General features: G+C 45.6%; 1 protein-coding gene across 3 annotated transcripts in view; it reads right to left on the reverse strand.

Moving 5' to 3' along the window:
- Positions 1-19,650, reverse strand: part of tet3 (tet methylcytosine dioxygenase 3) — a 34,182-nt gene extending 14,532 nt beyond the window's left edge. Inside the window, exons 1-2 of one of the 3 annotated variants that reach the window (XM_083979486.1) lie at positions 19,618-19,650; positions 878-3,821 (exon numbers count right to left, since the gene is read on the reverse strand). In XM_083979486.1, the coding sequence (XP_083835612.1) occupies positions 878-3,773 (2,896 nt within the window). In that variant the 5' untranslated portion in view covers positions 3,774-3,821; positions 19,618-19,650. Of the gene's footprint in view, positions 1-877; positions 3,822-9,161; positions 9,480-12,758; positions 13,083-19,617 lie in introns of those variants that run through there. The other 2 variants (XM_083979484.1, XM_083979485.1) reach the window with 2 other exon arrangements.
- Between the last annotated feature and the right edge of the window lie 984 nt (positions 19,651-20,634).

Raw genomic sequence — 20,634 nt, forward strand, 5'->3', positions numbered from 1 at the left:
ACTCGCCTCAGTGTTTAGGGACAACTAGGGTCTATTTACCAGGCCTTAACCCTTCATATGCCACAGTTAACACCCAGTGACAGCAGAGAAATTATGCTAGTTTATCAACTGCTTCTCTCAAAACAAAATAGAGTTAACAAGCTGTTACCAAGACTGACCACAGCAGTAATACTCTGATTTACTGAGTTATTTATTAATGTCTTACAGTAATGGACAGAGACAGGCTGGGTCTGTTAAAATAGTAAAGACATTTTATTATTTCACACCTATTCTATTCTATTCTATTCTATTCTATTCTATTCTATTCTATTCTATTCTGTCTTAATCATGGGGCATATGGAAGGGTAGATACACCTAGACTGACCTTATGTACCTGTTGAAGCTGACAGGTGGATTTATGTCCATATACAAATATGTAGTACAGAATTTGTTAAACACATTTCCATATACTTTCACAGTATAAGACCTAATCTGTTGTAAATAAACAAGCTCTAGAAGGGCTCTAGACAAGCCATGGCACTGAACACTTTCTGTCAAACAAAGACTCTGTTCTGCTTCTCTGCCAGACCCAAACCCACTTTTGTGTCCACTGTGTGTGCCACGGCTGCTATTGTTCCTGCTGCTGCCTTCATTGCCTCACAGTCACACAACCCTGCTGCTCCAGAAGGCTTTACTATGTAACACTGGTCAGATTTGTTGCCCCTACAGTCTCACAGACTTCAGTTTATCTCCAGTCATAGATGAATAGGTTTTGTTTGGAGTTGTGATATTTGTTTGAACATTTCTGAAAATGTATCTGCGAGGCGCTAATACGGTGTGTGGACTGACAGCCACCTGATCGCACTGCGCACACACAGACACTAACACGCTGACTTACCCACACAGGTGCAGGTTGGGAACTCAGACTGTGGGTCCTTGGGAGGAGTATCCAGCAAGCTCTTGGTGGGGGTGTCCAGGTAGCGCAGCGGAGACTCTAGGAAGCCTCTGAGAGATGGAGAACAGGGCAGACTGTCCTTGGTGGGTGTGTCCTCCTCAGAGTAGCATGTGGTGGATAGTACTGCTATATCACCCGTGGCTTCAAGCTTCATGCGTTTAGGCATTGGGGAACATGGCATGCTGAAGTTATCCTCTAACACACTGGGCTGCTGCTGCTTATCCACAACAGCCTCCTGACGCAGAGAGCCATGGAGGGGCTCTCCATGCTGCTCCTCCATGGGGCTGTCTGTGGAAGCCTGTTTCAAGGTTGCTTCACTTTGGGTCCCTGACTCGTCCTTGTTAACCTCCATCTCCTGATCATTTGGATGAGGTGTGGAGCTGGCTTGAGTGGTGACACTTAAAGGAACCGATTGGGAGGTGGATGATGACGATGAGGGACTGAGGTCCTGAGGACTGGTCTGGGATTGATTCCCTAGCTGAGGGGCTGTAGCAGTCGCCTCCATGGACTGACTGGCAGATGTATCTTGGGCTGAGTCCCCGAATTCAGCCTCAAACTGGCGGATCAGGTCTTCGTACTTCGGGTCTATGTTGGTAAGACTCGGTAACTGTGAGGTGTTCGATGGAAATGTGGAGGTCGGAGGTATGGTGGTGCTGGTGTTATTGGTGGCTAGGCCGCCCACTCCTTCTGACTTAGCATGGGCTGCAGGTGGGGGCAGAGGGCCCGTGTGGGCTGGAGTGTTTTCTGGCATAGCAGAAACAGTGGAAGAGGGAGTCATTGAGGAGTTGAAAATGGATACCTGAGATTGGGCTGGGGCAGGGAGGCCTGCAGCAGCAGCCTGAGTGGAGTTACTGTGGAGGGGTAGAAAGGGGAAGCCTGCTTGCAGACTGTTCAGGGCCGGGGCTCTTTCCATCAAGTGGACTGGTTGTTTTTGTATGGTGATCTGAGTCTGAGGCAGGAAGGTTGGCATGGAGGCTTTCTGCTTGGTCTTCTTAATGATTATCTGTTTGGGTTTGGGCATGGGAGGCCCCGTAAGCATCCCACTCATAGCTTTAATGACAGGAGATCCCGAGCTGCTTTTTTTCTTCTTGGGTTCCTTAGGTTCCTGTTTGATGGCCAGGTGTGGCAAACCTTCTGCCTCCTGTGGCCACCATTTTTTCAAGTTTTGGCAAGCCAGCGGTGGACGTGGGCCCGGTGCTCCAAAGCCAGGGGAGTGGTTAGAGAAGAGGTTCCTCTTGTAGTGAAGGTGCTGTTGCAGAGCTGCCTGAGTGGAGTGGCTGATGGCTGCTGCTTGGCCAGGTGACAGAGGAGTGCCAGGGTAGTGCTGACCCTGCTGTTGACCATTAGCCATGCCATAATGTCCCATGGAGGCAGTGTGATGGTAGTGCTCACCAGAGTCGGGCTCTTGCTTTATTCTGGACAGTGCTGGGTGATCCTGGATACCTCCGTTCTGGTTCAAGCTGAGCTGCTGTGCCACTGGAAGCTTGAAAGCAGAATTGATGTATGTGCCACTGGTGTCACCAAGCAGCTGTTTGAGTTCTGACATTGGGTCTGAGCTACTGTGAGGTGCAGTAGCAAAGTGAGACTTGGGCTCAGACTTCACAGATATCCATTGGTTTCTCTGTTCAGGCCCTCTGTCTGAGCTCTGTTGCCATTGCTGGGGATTGGGGCTGAAACCTTGAGGTTTTCCCTGACCTGGGAAGGGAGAGGTAGCGGAAGGGAGTGGCGTAAAATGGGGCGGCAGGCCCTGGGACTGGGGCCTGTGGTGCTCACAGGACACTGGGGCCTGCTGGCTGGTGTGTAGTCCTGGGGGGACGGACTGAGAGCGTGAGGAAGATGAATGGCTGCCTGGAGACGGTGGAATCAAACTAGAGCTATTGGGGGGCTGGGGTGGGAGGTTCTGGGGGTTTTGGTGGTGATGGAGGTTACTGTTGTAGGGGTTTTGACCTGGAGGGCAAGCAGCTTGTGGATTGGTACCAGATAGCTGGGTCAGGGCTTCAATGGCGATGGCTGTCTGAAGACTGATGTTCTTTTCCTTGGCTATGGAAAGCACCTGGGGGGAGCAAGGAATTGGGGGTTTGGAGCAGGGCACTTGGTCTGGGCGAGGGCCTTGAGATCCCTGTTGTTGCTGGGAATATGACGTAGACAGACGATGGCCACCATTTAGCTGGGGGTATGACTGAGAGTGATGCTGCAAAGGAGGCTGCTGTACGTGAGCCTTTAAATGTGGGGGAGCTTCAGCCATCTTACTGGCACCTTGGTCCTCACTGGTTGCCAACTTAATCTTCTTCTCCAGCCACTCAAGGTAGTCTGGACAGTCAGGCCCATCACAGTTGCAGTTAGGGGGCTTGTGTCCATGTTTGGCTTGGCTCAGTGCTGTCTGTAGGGTGTTCAGGTCTTCTGGAGGTTGGCGACTTCCCTCTGGAGCCCCCGCAGCGAGTCTGGCCTGAGCCCCGTCAGCACCCACCTCCTGGGTGAACCTCTCATATAGCTGGGCTGTGTTGGGCTGCACGAGAAGGCAGGAAGAGGAGGAAGAAGGAGGCAAGGAGCCAGCGATAGCAGAAAAAGCCACCAGATTGTGGGCGTCTTCCACATTTGCATGGTGGACAGGTTCGCCAGGGGTTACACCGCTGCTGCTGTTCCAACATGGCTGCTGTTGTTGGGTGTCACTGACCTTGCCATGTCCTGCCACCCAGCACTGTCTTGGAGGCACGCTTCCTGCCCTTTGCTGCTCCGTTTCCATAGATGCCTCATCTTCATTACGGTAGCGACTCACCCCATTGGCCAGTTCCAGGCTCAGCACGCCTTCCTGGAGGCGGTCATGTGACCCAATTTCCATCTGGCCTCCACTTCTGGGGCCATCCACTGAAGTGACTTCGCGAACAGTCTGAAAGAGACATATGGAGAAAGGTCAGTTAGGCTACAAGAAGTCAATAAATCCAGGACAAAGCGAAAAATACAAAAAAATAAGTTTGCAATGTGTATTCAATAATGAAGTATTAAATAGATCAATTACTATAATTCATATGTACTACTTGAAGAATTCGACAAGAGTGTCAACCATCAAAGTCAGACTCCATTCCCGTCCTCCCAGCTGTTTTCCACAGTTTCTCTCCCACCTCTCACACATACAGAACATACAGTGCTGCAGGGTCAGTAGGGCTAAGGAAAACTGAATTAACTATGGCTTCAATAGAGGGGTTTCACAACAGACATGTTTTGTCGAGTAAGTCACAGGTCATATGAGAGTTTGACTGTTATCCATAAATGGACACTACTCCAGTTGGGTTATGCAAAGCAGGCGGTTGGAGTTGAACCATGTGACCCATATAACAGGGAGACTGTGTTGGAGTATTAAATACACACTGAGAGGTGAGAAATACAAAATATAATACACTAAATAACTCCAAAGTCAAAAATCAAGCCCACTTTAAACTGATTTTTTTTTTACCATTTGATTAACTGTTAAAACCAGAAAAAATACTAAAACCTAGGCAATATGTTATTGTTGTTTTGCAATTGCGTCTGTTAAAACTTTGAAAGAACTTCTACTTAAAATATGATTTATTCCCTCTGGACTGAGCTTTAATATCCCTCACTAAGTGACATTAACATGGATGACTCTGGTGGTGTATTTATGTGTTTATGTATGTATGTTTGTAAGCTGTTACTTGCTTTGTTATGTTTATTCTTAACTGTTTAGTAGCCTGTGCTACAGAAAAATGCATGGTTCTGTGGAAACCATATGTAAAGAACAATATGTGCCCTGATTGAACCTTGATAAAAATAAATTAAAAATGATTTATAATTGGCCTGTTGGTGATAATCTGTTTAACTGCAAACTGAAAGTGTGTAGTGCAACTCTCATTCACTGGAGTGATTATTATAAACCTCAGAAGTTTTCATCCAAGACAAGACCTTAAATGGCAAACTTGAATATTTGAAGACCAGTGTGCAATCCTAATATAATCTGTAGCCAAGCAGACAGCACCTCATCTAACTCAACTAAACAAAAACTGAACGAGCCCTGGTTGGTAAAAGTAGAGCAACATGAGATCTATTGAAGAGCTGTTGAGCAAGTGTAGAGCAAGGAACACTGTCTTCATCAGAAGACTGAAAGAAAGTCCTGTTTGAACTGCAGCAGGAGTTTGAACATTAGTTATTTGGTCACATAGAGGGTTTAACCATTAATTAAAGCAGAATGAAGTTTGGTGTAGTGACTCTCCTTTTGTGATGCTCTACAATGTGTGAGAACATCCACCAGTAGGGCCTGAGATACACAACATTTTATGAACATAAACATAAATGAATAAAAAGTAACAACCACATGCTCATATAAGAGAGGAGCCTGGGGAGTATTAAAACATCAAATATTAGAAATATTGTGCTCATATATGACTTGAGGGTAAATTAAAGCTGTGAAAAAATTCTATATTCTATTATATATATATTTTCCTATGTGATCTATTAGCGACTAATGAAGGACACATTATGTTGAAAAACTGGTGAAGTATTCAGGTCTGACTTGACATGCAGCACAAGATCTGAACCTGACTGAACTTATTTGGAAATATTTCAGGAAGAAGAAACACACCTCAATATCATAAGACACCCTGTGAGTTTTTCTGACCGCTTTGTGAACTTGAGAGACACAATGTAACAAAACATTTCATTGTTCTCAGTGATTAAAAAAGCAGTTCCTTGAAGAGTATGGCCAATATAATAATAATAATCATTCATTCATTTTCTATACCGCTTATCCTGCACTAGGGTCACGGGTGAGCTGGAGCCTATCTCAGCTGACTTTGGGCGAGAATAATATAATAATAACTTTATTTCTATAGCACTTATCAAAACAAAAATTAATAAAGTGCTTCACATTTAAAACAATAACAAATAAATGACAATTTAAAAAATAGTACACTAAAATCAGCAGCAAATACAATACAATTAATTTACAGAAGGAAAAGGGAAGGCCAATCGATAAAAGTGAGTTTTAATAAGGGATTTTAAAGAATATACTGAGGTTGCCTGCCTGAGATCCAAGGGGAGAGAGTTCCAAAGTTGGGGAGCACGGACTGCAAAGGCCCGCTTACCCTTTGAGATAAGACGGGATTTTGGGACCGAAAGTGGGCCCTTGCTGGAGGATCTCAGGCAGCGATCAGGCTCGTAGGGAGATAAAGTTCAGATACAGTATGTATGCTGGAGCCTGACCATTTAGGGCTTTAAAAACAAACAATAAAACCTTAAAATCTATCCTAAAACTCAGAGGTCGCCAGTGAAGGACTGCAAGGACTGGAGTGATATGCTCGTTTACGTTATACTGTGTTGAATAAAGTGTTGTGGTGTGACAAACATTTCATATTTTTCGAACGATGATTCCAAACAAATATTTGTCTTTTCTCTCAAACATTATATTTAAAGAAACAATCTCTTGCTCCTGATAATTGCTCACCTTTCCCACCCAATACTTCAATGTACAATGCTCTGCAATAGGACAAACAACTGCACCTGTTATAAATAGACATATATATATTTTTTAACTGCAGTATTTTCTGAAGTCATTGAAGCACACAACACCAGAAGATATAAATGCGACGTATTCTACACACACTGTTTAGATGTTAGGGGTTACAAATGAGTGAGAAATTGCTTAATGTGTCTTGTGCATTTTATTATCGGCCATTGGAATAGGTTTTCAGACCCTCTCAGATATGTGGTGACACTAATCAGTAGCTGATCAGTGCAGTAACATACATGTATCTCACTTCCTCTCTCAGTAAAACTGGGACAGCCGACACATTCATAGCTACACTGAAACACATCACCTGACCTTGTGTCAAATTACATTTTCAGAGTTGTGTGTACGTAAGGCTTCCTTGAAGCACCGGTTTGGTGACAATAACGGCTTTACTTTGAAAAAGGTGTGGACAGTGACAAAGGTGTGTTTCCGAAATGAAAACTAATCTGATGTGTTAAAGGCAGCCATGCATGATTTCTGAGATATTACTGGTAGACAGTATTCAGTCCAGGTCTGCCCCTCATAGATTATAATTAAATGAGTCTGAGAGAAGAACAGCAAACAAAGATAACCCAAGGGCAGGCTGAGAAATCATTGACAGAGTTCATGTTGTGGCTGAATAGTATATTTCAACATGCATAATTGCTCTTGTGAGAGGAAAACAATGGCAGACACACTACATAAATACTGTGTGTAGTGGCCAACGCTCCATTAATAACCGATTTGGTGTCAAAGTCTTCTTCCCCTGTCTTAACTATAAACAGAAAAGATACCCTGAACAAGCACCTTCACACACAGATAGTGTTACCTGTTAAAGCAAACTGCCCTGCATCAAGTATTATTATTCCCTGACAGAGGATATAATACATTAGTGCTGGGTCTTGCTACAGGGTTTGATTCAGAGATATTTCACTTACAATATCTATATATATATCTATACAGCTTCTTCTTGCACATCTTGCATAAACATGTAATGATTAAATCCAGTTTTACACATTTAAATTAAGATCATGGTTTCAATTCAAAGTTCAAACACACAAGTTGCTTTTAGACTTGTTGGTGACATCATTGTCACTATGTTATCGCTCTCAACAACAATAATAATAACAACCCTTTTTCAGGGTGTAGTGCTGTTTGTTTGTGAGAGTAAAGTTGTGGCTCATTACAAAACCAAAGCAGCACTAATTCTAAGTAGGTCCAACTGAGTTTGTCATGTTTCTGTGTAAATGCATCATCAAAGATACAGAAACTGCCAGAGCAGTGAAGGATGGATGAAACGACTGCCTTATACTGTAATACATAGTGCACTAAATAATTTCTACAGGCACTAAAGCCAAGTCACCAGACAGTCTAACACTTGAGAATAAATATGCACTAGTTCCTGATAGATAAGGATGGGTGAGATAGACACTGTAGATGTCTACCACCCTTTATTCCATCATTTCTAGTCAGGAAAAAGAAAAAAAAGATGGTTCTTGTTTGTAGATCCATCAGTGTGTGACAGTAGAAGTGAGCCTGACGTCCAGCTTCCCCACCATTTGAATATCATTGAAATGAGCCTTTGAAGTGGCTAATTACTGGACAGGCAGTGGTGCTAGGAGGCTTTTGAATCCACCTTCTGCGCCGGGTGTCTGATGGGAGTCCCAGGGGGTGGCGGTAGTATTGATGAGAGGTGGTGAGGTGGGGGTGGGGGTGGCGAACAGCCGGCATGCAATACGTGAGAGGCCCCATGTCTGCACTATCAGTGGCATCAGACGGGAAAGAGGAAGGGGGGGTGGAGGGGGTAGCTCGCTGTGCACGGCAGTTATGAGAACTGCAGTGTTGAAACAGTGACTGCAACACTGCACAACCAAACATCCCACAATCATGCACTGTCAGTCACACAGGCACTCTCTTTTCCTCTTTTTTTTCTCACAGTTACTTATACAAAACACAACCACAGACTCAAGTCACGTGGGTTTAAAGCACTTCATTTTGGAACAAATGGATTCTTTTGGCATGTGACGAATACTTAACCGCACACAAAATAATATTAGATTTAATCTAAGCCTTTGGTTAGGCTTCATTGCTTTGTTCCTGTGTCTGCATACCTTTCTAAACTGGAAATGCTACACTCAAAGTCGAACCTGCAGCGCACAACACCTAGGACTGTACACACCACGTGCTTTGACAAATATTTACACCGTGACAGAGCCTACTCTATTGGACTCTATCCCTGACCTCTCTCTAACTGTGTCACTCCATTTCACGCATGAATACACACGCACACACACTTTGTACAAGATTGACACAAGTGTTTAAAAAAAAAAAAAAAACATCAACAAAACTAACTGGATCAGATCTTGCAGAACCTGCTGGACCAGGCGCTCGAGTCCATGAGCCCCTTTAAACAAGATAAGCCTTTACAGCTCTGTGTGGGCGCAAAGCAAGAGCTCTTTAACACTGACACTGCAAAAAAACAACTAGAGGAGATAAAGTGAGTAAAGATACTACTGGTGGTGGTGAGGGGGTTAAGTTCGGCTCACGAATAGACAGCTGAACCTAAATCCTAAACACACAACACTCCCCGTCCTCCCTCTTGTCCTCCTCCCTCTACCTCCCCCCCCACCCCTTCCTTTTGCTGCCGTGCTGAGCAGGAACATGAAGCAGAGACACTGACAATATGAAGCCGGCTGAAGGGGGGGCTCATCGGCGACGCATACTTACGTGATCCTAGACGTCCAGACAGAGCTGCCGGTCGCAGAGCAGAAAGCAGAAGAGGAGACAGAGAGGCGCATGAGACTCGCTTTGCCGGCACACCAGCCTACGAGCGCTTCAGCCCTGTCCGGGTTGTTCCTTTTTTATTCCTTCCAGCCTGTGCGGCGCACGGACACAGCGAGTGCCGAAAGACGCATGCATGCATTCACTCACGCACACACTGCCAGCCGCACGCACGTAACACACCTCCCCCCCGGCGCAGCACACACGTTTCTCATTCTCTTGCCTCTTCTTATGGCCGATGCTTTCTGTTCTCTCCTTTTTCCTTTCTCATTATCTCTGTCTGCTCCTCCCTTCCCTTTTTCAATATCCTCTTTCTTTCTCTCGGCTACACATGCAGTCGGGCTTCTCGCAGCCCCCACCTTCCCCTCTCTCTCTCCCTCCCTCCCTCCCTCCCTCCTTCCATTCCCCTCCCTCTTACGCAGCCTCTCCCTCCATCTCCTCTCCTCTCTCTCTCTTCAGTGTGTGCAGAGCGAGAGGCCATTATCTGAGCCACAGCGGGCACGTACGATGGAATGGAGGAGTGTGCAGTGAGCAGAAACAGAGAGGGCTGTGAGGGATAGTCTCTGGTAGCAGCAGCCTAGGAAACAGCACAGTGCAGCAAGCTGAATGGGAATGGGAAAGGGAAAACCTCTCTGTCTCTATCTACACTCTTCAACACTATTTGCTCTATTACATTAGATGTTGTTGGGTATAACATCATCTAGAGCCGCCGTGTCCCTGACTTGTTTATCCACAAAAGCCAAAAAGTCAAGTGTTAGCAATTTCAGCTATGACAGAGATTGTCTGCCTTTCGAGTGCAGGGGGCGAACCAGCGGCTGCCAAGCGAACACACAATCTCAACTCACAACGGCGTCGACGGGAAAAAAGAGGAAAGGACAGGCAATGTTGGGTTGCTTATTTATTCCTTCTGAAAAACGGCGTCTGCTTTTTCCTAATGGAGATTTTGTTCTGTGTTTGAACGTCTAGAAAACCGGCGCAGCCCTGGGCCGAAGGAGAAGAAGCCACCAATAGCAGCTCCTCAATGTCCATTTTCCTCCTCATCCACGTTCACATCGGTTGCTCATTCATCGAATGAATACAAGAAGCTTCAATCTCACACCTGGGGCTGATAATAGCTCCACTAAGCAGGGCTGCGTGCACAGGGAAGAGGAAGATTGGTAGATGGCTTGCTAGCGCTCTTCCTGGCCCTTCTTCCGAGATCCAACGGATGCAGGCGAGGTGGAAGGTTTCTGACTGGAGGAAGCTGAGGGTCACTTGATGTACATTCATCCGCTGAAATGAATGTCAACTCTCTCACCAACAAGGGGGAAAGCAAACGGGGAAAAATGATGGCGAGATAAGTACAAGAGCAAGACAATTCAGCAATGGATTGAGAACAGCAAAGGACATTAAAAAAAATTCCGCAAGCAAGAGTAGCAGGATGAAGAGAAGGGGGATGAGGAGGATGCTGGGAAGGAGGGACGGCGATGAGAGAGAAGTCCGTGTAAGATAACAGTTTAAAGCGAGGCAGAGTCGCCGAGTTATTCATTTGACTGATTCTATAACAGAAGGGAAGATGATGAAGGAGGAAGAGGGCACAAACACAGAAAGAGAGGAGGCAGCTTGTTGCCGAATGAAGACAGCAACCACAAGTGATCAAGCCACTCCAGTTCGCTTAAGACCTCTGTCCTCCCCCTGTTCAGCATCCTTTGATAACGTCCTCTTGTTGTTCCCCACCTCACCGTTGGCTCTGCCCGCCGTTATCATCACCAACGTCGTCTTGATCGCTGGATGTTTCCTTTTCGCCCACTTGCTGGCTGACCCGGCCTTGTGGTTGTGTTTCCTCTCTTCTCTCCAACATTGCTGGAGTTTTGGAGCAGATTTAACCAGGAAGAGCAGGACGAAGGAGGGGGAGTTGGGGAACATGGCTGTCTCCCCCATGCAGATCGCTGTCAGCTCCTGCGTAGTATTTTTTTTCTGTTGTATTACTGAGCATGTTACCGGCTACAGCGCGCTATGGCTGGATTAACTTCAGTAACCTTTCCCTCCTCTCCTCTCCTCTTCCCTGTTTCTCTTAGTCTCTTCTCTTGATGTCTCATTTTCTCTGGCTTTCTCAATCTGCCTCTGCCTCCCTCTCTCTCTCTCTCTCTCTCTCGATGTGCCTCTCTGTTTTGTTTCCTGAGCCCTTTTCTCCTCCAACACAGCTCATTGCATTGCCGTTTCCAACACTTTCTGACGCACCCCGCTTCTCCGGCCCTGCGAGTTGTACACTGTCTGTCTCTCTGTTGCCACACATATTCATATATACACACAGATGAGTGTCAATTCCAAAGAGAAACACGGCGCAGCCTAAGCTGTCTAAAGGGAAGGAGAGGAGAAGTAGAGCATTAGGTCACATGACTGGGGAGTGCCAATGAGCGAAGAGTGAGAGCAGTGAGCAAGAGAGGTAGGAAACACATGTCGCGATGACGTAGCCGCGTCGTCATCGTCCTCGGTGGCTCCCACCAGGGCGCTCGCCTCCACTGCTGGGTGGGCGCATGTATCATCTAACACATGCCCACTTTCTACTATCACCAACACCACAGACCAACGGACGCTCAGAAACATGCTGTTTCATTCATTCGACCGACTCGCTACAGTGACACTGCATTTCTAGCCCGAGCCTCCACTTAACCCCTGAATCACATGCTCATGCTCACTGTGGATCAGTTCCTCTTTTCAAAGATTCAACACCACATTCTTTTGTCTGACATTTGTTATCAGAAACGTAACACCTTTTCATTTTAAGGCCTTGTCGGAGTGACACAAGTGACATGACACTTGCCAAAATAAACTTTCAGAGCTAACATGGTCATAGGGCTAAATCTTTGCAGACCGCCAGTCTTCACAGCTAGATCTAACATAAACAGTGTGGGGAATTAGTGACACAACATGGCGAGAATGCTTTCACAGAACATCAAGAAAACAGAACAGAAAAAGCAGAACTTGTGACATAGAGAAGAGCACGTGAAAACGTGATTTTAGAGTGAGTCCATACTCACTCAGAGCTGAGTGAAATAAAGAAGTACAACTGGACCAAAACATTGTTACAGATAAGGGAACCACTACAGTAATGATTTATGCCGTTTACGGTGCTAAACAACACACTGCAAATATAGTATGGGACACATTGACTGTATGTTATGTAAATGTAACTGACAGATAAAGACTACTCTTCCTTGAAATACACACTCATGAATGGTGAACTTCAAAAAGTGACAATAACTAAAGCAGACATCAAGTGTGTTCTTGGCTTTAAGATGTTTCTGTGATTAAAGAGGCAACAGCACGATGCTGCCACTGAAGTTTACCCAAGAGAGCTGCCCTTACGTCACCGTCTGAACACAATGAGTTACTTCACAACCAGATAACACAACGTGATAGGTTACATTATAACTGGAAGCACTGGCACAGAGTCTATAGCCGTGTCCTAGTTGACTTCTAATTCCTGGAACCCCCCAAGAAAATACAACAATATGAGTTTGTTAACCTTTCAGTGAAAATGAAATGGAAAACATGACTTACGGTGAACCTGCTGTAACCGGGCATTGAGAGAGAGTAGTAGTAGACGGCACAACAGAGACTCCAGTTCTCACATCGATCGCTTAATCTCACAACGTCGTCAAATTATCGTCCAAATGAGTTGTTTCACGCCCTCTTCTCTTTCTATCTCTCTCCATTTCTCTCTCTCTCTCCATCTCTCTCACTTCTCTGTCTCACTGTTTCTCAGCAGCACAGAGGAAACGTCTTGGTTGTAGGAGGGATGACTGACAACAAAAGTCCATCCTCAGCAGTGTGTATTGGGTTGGCTTGCATATGACTAAGCCTGAGTCATCTTTCTCTTTTCTTCTCAACAAAGTCCTGACATAAAACCCTCACACACTGAAACAAGCTTTCAACATTTAATTTTTTTTTTTTTTTTTACAGTACATCAGTAGTGGGAGGTCTATGTTTTGTGTGTGTGTGTGTGAAACACACATAAACGCTGGCGAAGAACAAACTGTGCAGTTTCAAGTCCTCAGTGGGTGAAGTGAAGTGATTATCACTCACTCTCCCTGTTCATCACCTCTGATTCAGTGGGAAGATTTTTTGCTACAACAACAACAACAACCCCAAAACCAGTTTCTCCAGCAGCCATTTAACAACTCACATGAGCATCATGGTCATGACATGAGGGTCTTTTCCCCTCCTCCCATCTCTTCCTGTCAGCTGACTCCACCTCTCTCCACCACAGCTCCTATACACCCCCCTCCTCTCCCCCTCATTTTACCCTGCAGTCTAATGGCATCAAGGTCATCTGATCTGACACGCTCACGCTCTCCTTCCCCCTCTCCGTCTCCCTGCGCTCTGTTTCTTTATCTTTCACTTTCTTTCTCTCTTCCTGCCCCCAACACCACTCTAACACACGTGTCTGTTTCTCATCATATGCACACGCAGGCAAAAACACCAAAGAGTCCTGCAAACGCAGAGACAAACTAATGATTTATTTCCCCCTCCGCACACATACATGCTAGCATGCATACAGTATTGGATTGTTCACTGAGGGTCAACGGGTTTAATGGTGGGCGGGACAAGAGGCTGCAGGGCTGCACCGAGCACATTGGATTTAACAGAGTAGAAGCAACACAAAGTGTTTGAGCCTCGATGAACAGATTAGGCAAATAACTCTCTGAAACCTCTCAGTGTTATGACTAGTTTATCATTTTTAACCTTCTGGAACAAACCAGGCACAGATGAGCTTTATTTTTATATCATTCATTTCTCTGTGGAATAACTGACAGTGCCTTTTTTGTGCAAAACATGATCTGTGTGTACTGTATCTTTCCATCTGTCTCGATAATGAGTAACAGACTGTTAGCATATTCTTATTTAATTGTCACCTTGCTTGTTTTTGTCTTTCATTGCCCCCCCCCCCTACACACACACAAACACACACACACACTCACTCCACAGGCAGGACGGTGTTAGATTCAGGGTGTGTTTGGGTGTGGATAGTAGTAATGAGTGTAGGGTATCCAGTCTGAGTCATACCTCCTGACATTCGGCACGTGCAAGTCAGCACGAACAGCCCAGCTGGGGAAGGCCTATCCCTCTCTACCACCACGACCCCCCCTCCTTCCTCACTGCTCCTCACAAAGAGAAAAGGAGGAGTGGTTTGAGAGGGAGAAGAGGGAAAAAAATGGAAAGGTAGCAATGGGTGGGGGGGCTGTTGGGCAGGGTGGAGCTGCTAAAAAATAATAAGGAGGGGGGAGGAAGAGGTGGGGGTGGCGCTGTTTTTTTGAGAGGCGACTCTTTGTGCTTGAGGTTTGGGACATGAAAAGAAGGAGAGGAATGTAATCAATCTAGACAATATGTTGGAAAATGCTAGGTCTGAGACAAAGACAGTGGGCAACAGACACAAGGGAAATGGATGGGAAATAGGCGATTTAAAAAACAATAAGGGAACACTGTGTACTCGTATCTGCCAGGGTACCGGGGGCCAAGTCATTGAAAAGAGCTGAGCAGTCAAATCTGATTGGACAATGATGTAATCATTTACAAAACATTCCGTAGTTGTTTCATTTTTGTAGTTGTTGCTGTGACTATTTTAGTGTAGGTGAAGCACATCACAGCCTGAATTATTCTGTGGTGTGTTTCTGTTGATAATATTTTTTTGGAATAGATCATAAATTGCCCAAACTTGAGAGAGAGAAAAGCAGAAAGAGAGAAAGCAAGAGAAACCTTCCCCAGCCCTGCACAGTGGCTGGTTGCCAGCCTTGTCTCTCTCAGGGCTTGGGCTAAGATTAGCTTCCCATATGTTCAAGTCAGGCGTAGCCGGGCTTAAAGGGCCAGTACTCCATGTGGCAAAACAGAGAGCCTCTATTGTGCACTGTGAAACCTTATAGTGCTTAATATACACTGAATCATCTGTGTTTACAGTCAAGGTCAAACCTTTTTAAATGAAAAAAAACATCAAAATGGTTTCATTTTCTCATTAAAAGGTGAAAAGTGAGTACATGCCACATATTGTATTTTTGCATTGTCTCACATTATACTCAGTGCAGTCCACTCCTGCCTGCCTCGTATGCATATAAATATGCTTCAGAAATCAATATTTTCATGTGCGCGCTTCAATAGTGTGTGGTGAAAACTCCAACAGCTGTGGTGCTGTGTTACGTAAAACCTGGCAGCGTCTGGCAGCAGTGGGATTCAGGACTGAATAAACCGTGTGCCCGGTGGAAGCAGCAGAGGAGCCACCAGAGAGGTGAGAGTTAAAGCGCTCCAGCAACAGCTGAGGGCTCCTCCCCCTTCTCTTTCCATTCATTTTTTATTAACTGCGGCACCAGGCGGCTGACAACCTCCCTCCGACATCAAACACAGATACCACCAACGATGCCAACAAGCCACCAACCACAGCTCATTGTGCCCATGCAGGTTATCGATCCAGGCCGAGGATCCATGGAAGCATCAGCGATGTTCAGTGGTTCATGTACGACTGTGACAGCGTAGCCAGGCAGACGGTGCTGAGATTAACATCTGCTAATTGTCATACATTAGAAATTAAGCATGACAACTCTGCATAGCTCATCCCAATCCCTATACAAAAATGAATGCATGCAAGCAGTTGTTGGTGATTCACATGGAACCTCATGAGGATTTCTGTGTGTTGATTTTGAAGTCCGCAGTGTCTTTAATAAAACGGTTCTTTTACAACTTTAAGCGGAAGTCTGAGTGGCAATCACTTGCACTTGCACACATGACTCACTGTTGTTACAACAGTTGCTCAGCGCCTGCAAGCAGCTGACTCTTCGTTCGGTCTGCATGCAGGGCGAAAAGGGACAGTTAATGGGGAAATGTAGTTAGTCACCTTGTACTTGTAGACAATGATTCAGCTTAAACCTGCTTCATATAATATAAAAGTATCTTCAGGCTGAAGGCCTCTATAGTGACAGCAAGTTAAGAACAAACAACAAAAGGAAGGCTTTTCAGAACACATAATTCACCTTTGTTCACATTTCTGGCACAGAAACCAGAACCAGCTAGCACAACTAGCTCGTAATAGTATTTGATTCTATTTTTATCTTTTTATTCTTTATTAATGTTTTTTTTTCCTTTTTAAAATCATTTAAAATCTATATTAAGCTATTTTATTGTCAGCTGTTTGATTTCTTCTTGGCTTCATTGCTGAAGAACTGGAATACAACTCCAGCATGTTTGAAAAGTTCCAAACAAACAACGTTTTGTTTGATTGGTTCATTGATTGATTAATTATACAGTATGCGAGTTTCATAGAGATCTCGTAATATCATTAAATATAATCCAGTATCCTTACGAAGAAACAGGAGACCGAGATCCGTCCCTTACTCGTTTCCACAAACCAACTGAGGTGGAGACCAAAGGAAAACCGAGAGACTTAGATCAAATTGCTTCAAGATGATTTTAAGAACCAAAAGCCTGACTTGTTGCATTGTTGACTGTATATCACAGTGTCCCGACACATGGTTAGCAGCGCTGCAGTTCTCCTCTGACTGAGTGGAAACCTCACAGTAAATGCATCGACAGCCAACACTGAATGGAAGAGGTGATGTCAAACCCTCCACTTCCTGAGTCTCTACTATATATCACACACACCACTCACTACCCAACTACACACACACGCATGTGTATGTGTATGTGTATGTGTATGTGTTGCCGACTGACTGGTCATGTGACCAACCTTGGATGCCGGACTTGAGCTAAAATTAAAGCAGTGATGTCATCAGACATTCAGTGTTGCCACGGAAACTAGGTCAGTGTTAACCCTTTGCGAGTGAGGCTGGGGATTCCACGCGAGGCTGAACACATGATTAACAAACGTTCCATCTGCTGTCACGCACTCAGTGGTTCGAGTGTCTCTACTCCACTTTTGACTCTTTCCCACCAGCGTGCTGTGTGAAGCGCACCTCACGCATAAAGAGGAAATCCTGTGTATGAGTGTGGAAAAAAAAAAAAAATCACGCGAGTTGCAGTCTGTGTCTTGTAACCTGCTGCGGTAACCTCTTAATTCAGTTTGGTTTCCTGAACGGCAGAGAAAAGTAGCGCTCAAAACTCTGCTGCTGTTAGAACTGAAATCAATCATTCAAAAAAAAAAATGCTGCTGGACTCGCTTTAACCATGTTTATTGTCACATAATGCTTATGTGTTCAAACAAGTTTGGTGCTGTTGCGTGGGTCCTGGAAATACTTCAACAGAGTGTATAACTGCTTATTTAAAATGTCAAAATAAAACCCTCAGCTTGTTGGGTGTACACCATGTTTGTCTTTGTGTATCCAGGCGAATGACTGACAAGGAAACAGATCTCCACCAAGGACACGCATAGCAACCAGGACCCTCTACAAACAGGAGCTTTGGAGAGCCACAAAGGAAAACAGACTCGTTAAAGACAGCCAACAGCTTCCCTCACAAACGGACAGTTGAATCATTTTGTTTCTCTGTGACCCAGATGGTCATATATACCTTGTGGATAAAGAGGCTGTCTACACATGGCTGGGGATTAGAGCGGGGCTTAGAGGTTAGCTTGTGTATGTCTGAGCTAAACCCATTCATGACATTTGAAACTGATTGACTAACCCATATTTCCTATCACTGTAGTGACGCAAGCCAACACATCTTGTATCATGTGTGTCATAAATGTGCTCGTCATGACTTGCCGCTTCCACATGGTGTACAATATTGAAACGTCTGACGGTAAATCACATCAAAGCTTTTTTATCCACTCGCAGAGGACATCACAAGATTCTTATAACGTTACAATTCATACACAGCTTTCTCTATGAAACCCTCGCCACCTCAGACTTCCTTTCCACATAAACACACGAGCGTGCCCCGGCTCGGCAAGCTGTAGAACAGCAGCTCTCAGCGGCCACACGCCACAGGTTACTACGCCCGACAATCAAGCACGTACGCATGCGTGACCCACTAACTTTTACTCCCTTTACCTCATTTGACTCCAGAACCTAGGAGAAGAAGGACGGCCCCCCTGGCTCCTGAGCCAGCGCGTAGGGTTCCTCCTCCTCCCTCCTCCTCCTCCTCTCCTTGGTCTCTTGCATCTACACATGCCTGGCTCTGGCACCAATCAGTGGGCAGCGTGGGACGCTTTAAACCGAGGACGCCGCCACTTCATCACTGAGGCACACAGCTTACCGCGGCTTGGAGATGAAGCCGAAAAAAGCTCATTTTAATGTAGACAGCTTCCGATGGAGGACAGCGCGGATGCGCAAGATTGATGCATAAAGGTGACTAAACCACATTTATTCCATCCTGCGATCTTTTCAGGGCTGATATAACAAGCTCATATCTTGGTTCTAGAGAGTCTGAGTGTACAGTCTACGCCGAAGTGACCGGTATCTATGGTTAAACCCATCCACGAACATACATACATTATAATAATAGTGACAATAGAACGAATGCACACGTGAATAAACACACAGACAGTAGTAGAGGACCTGCTTAACGTGTTGACCAACAACCACCTTTTCACCTCTCTCACTGCACTGATGAACCAACAGCTGAGAGTCAGACCAACATGGACAGAAATCACGCACAGATGACAAACACACAAACCGCGCGCAGACACAGACCCAGTGCCCTCTCTTACCTCAGCTGCCAGTTTAGGGTTTCCCAAACAGCCTCAAATGTTGTCTTCAAAAATATTCCACCTTTACAGCCATTCAACAGAACGAGAGAGGGGGGAGTGAGAGGGAGACAGAGAGAGATGGGAGGGGGGGAGAGAATAACAATCAATAGAATAATGCGACAAGGGCCTGTTCAGAAAGACTCGTCATTAAGGACGGTGGGGCGAGCAGGTAAAAGCCGGTCTACATGTAATTTTCTTATCATTCCTGTCATCCCCCCAGCAACCAACACAACAAAAAAAAAGCAGCTGTGCACGCAAATCTCTTTTCTTTGATTTGTGCTCAAACAGTGAGCCGGCACTTCCCTCTACTGCCGGGACAGAGAATGAGAGACGGCTAAGCAAGGATTCAATTTCAATTATAGAATTATGTAATGTCTGTATCCCGACCTGGCGCAGCCTCCATAATATATGCATTAGACAACCCATCTTTTTTAAAGGGCAACTTGACAAAACATGCACAAGTGTCTGTGACTATGTGAGCTGAGAGTGAGATGTGATAGATTGAAGTGGTTCATCAAAGCAGGTCTGATCATTGTAAAGCAATAGCATTTTTCCTATTTGGCACAGCATGTACCCCTTGTCTACATGGCCCTGGCTGTCTCAATGTTAAATGATGTGTTTTGTCTTCGAGCTGTTCCCCGGTCCCGCCAATCTCATCTCCCACTCCCCCTCCACCCCCCTACCACCCACCTATCAATCTTAAAATAGTCTGGAGTGATGAATATTTACCCTCCAAGCCTCTGAGCTGCCTTGGTTTGTACTCCTCCGTCCGCTGGCCGAATCCCCATCAGAAGAGTCCGGCTCCCTCTCGTCTTCACCTCTGTCCCTCTATTCCTTTCTTCTCTCTCTCTCTCTTTCTCTCTCTCTATCTCTCCACTCTTCTTGCTCGATCTCTCTCTCTCTCTCTCTCGTCTGTGTTCCAGCAGCCCATTCAGGAAGCCATCTTGTGTTTTTAATCTGGTTTTACATGAGCCCTCGTACGCACGTTCTCTCTCTCTCTGTCGCTTACTCCCTTGCTCTACCCCCCTCCCTCTCTCTCTCTCTCTCTCTCTCTCGTGCTAGTATGCCAATAGGTCTACCGCACACGCGCGTGCACACACACACACAAGGGATTTTTTTCTCTGTGATCACTATCACTGCTTCCTCCCACTCAGTTCAGTTTTTTTCTCTCTTTTCCCTCAGCATACATGTATGTATGTAATGCCCCTTCAACCTACCCCCCCTCCCCCTTTTTCTGTCTCTTCAAACATATACACTCATGAACAAATGTACACACATGCACACAAAAACACACACGGAGAGACGTCACGCTAGAGATAGCACACAAAGGCAGCCCCGTCCACCAATCAGAGGCCGGGCTGGGCTCTGCTGCTAGGGTGAAATTGAAGGAGAGCAAGTGAGGGCGGTGAGAGAGAGAGAGAGAGAGAGAGAGAGAGAGAGAGAGAGAGAGAGAGAGTTAAAAGAGGAGGTTAAATACAAAAAGGGAGAGACGGTGAGTTTGTTTGTGAGCGTGTGTGTAGGACCATAAAAAGAGAGAAAGAAGCTGAGACATAAGGAGACAAAGTGAAGGTGGACAGGAGGTGTGCATGTGTGTGTGTGTGTGTGTGCATTAGGGGGGGATGGGTCTTCTCTATGCCTGTCAATTATCTCCTCGAACTCGCCTTCCCTAAACAATGCCTCTGGTATGTGGTATTGCTGAGCACCATCTGTGTCAGGGAGGGCTGCCTGCACAAAGTGGACTGGACT

The sequence above is a fragment of the Trachurus trachurus genome (assembly GCF_905171665.1).
Source record: "Trachurus trachurus genome assembly, chromosome: 9".
Lineage (NCBI taxonomy): Eukaryota > Metazoa > Chordata > Actinopteri > Carangiformes > Carangidae > Trachurus > Trachurus trachurus.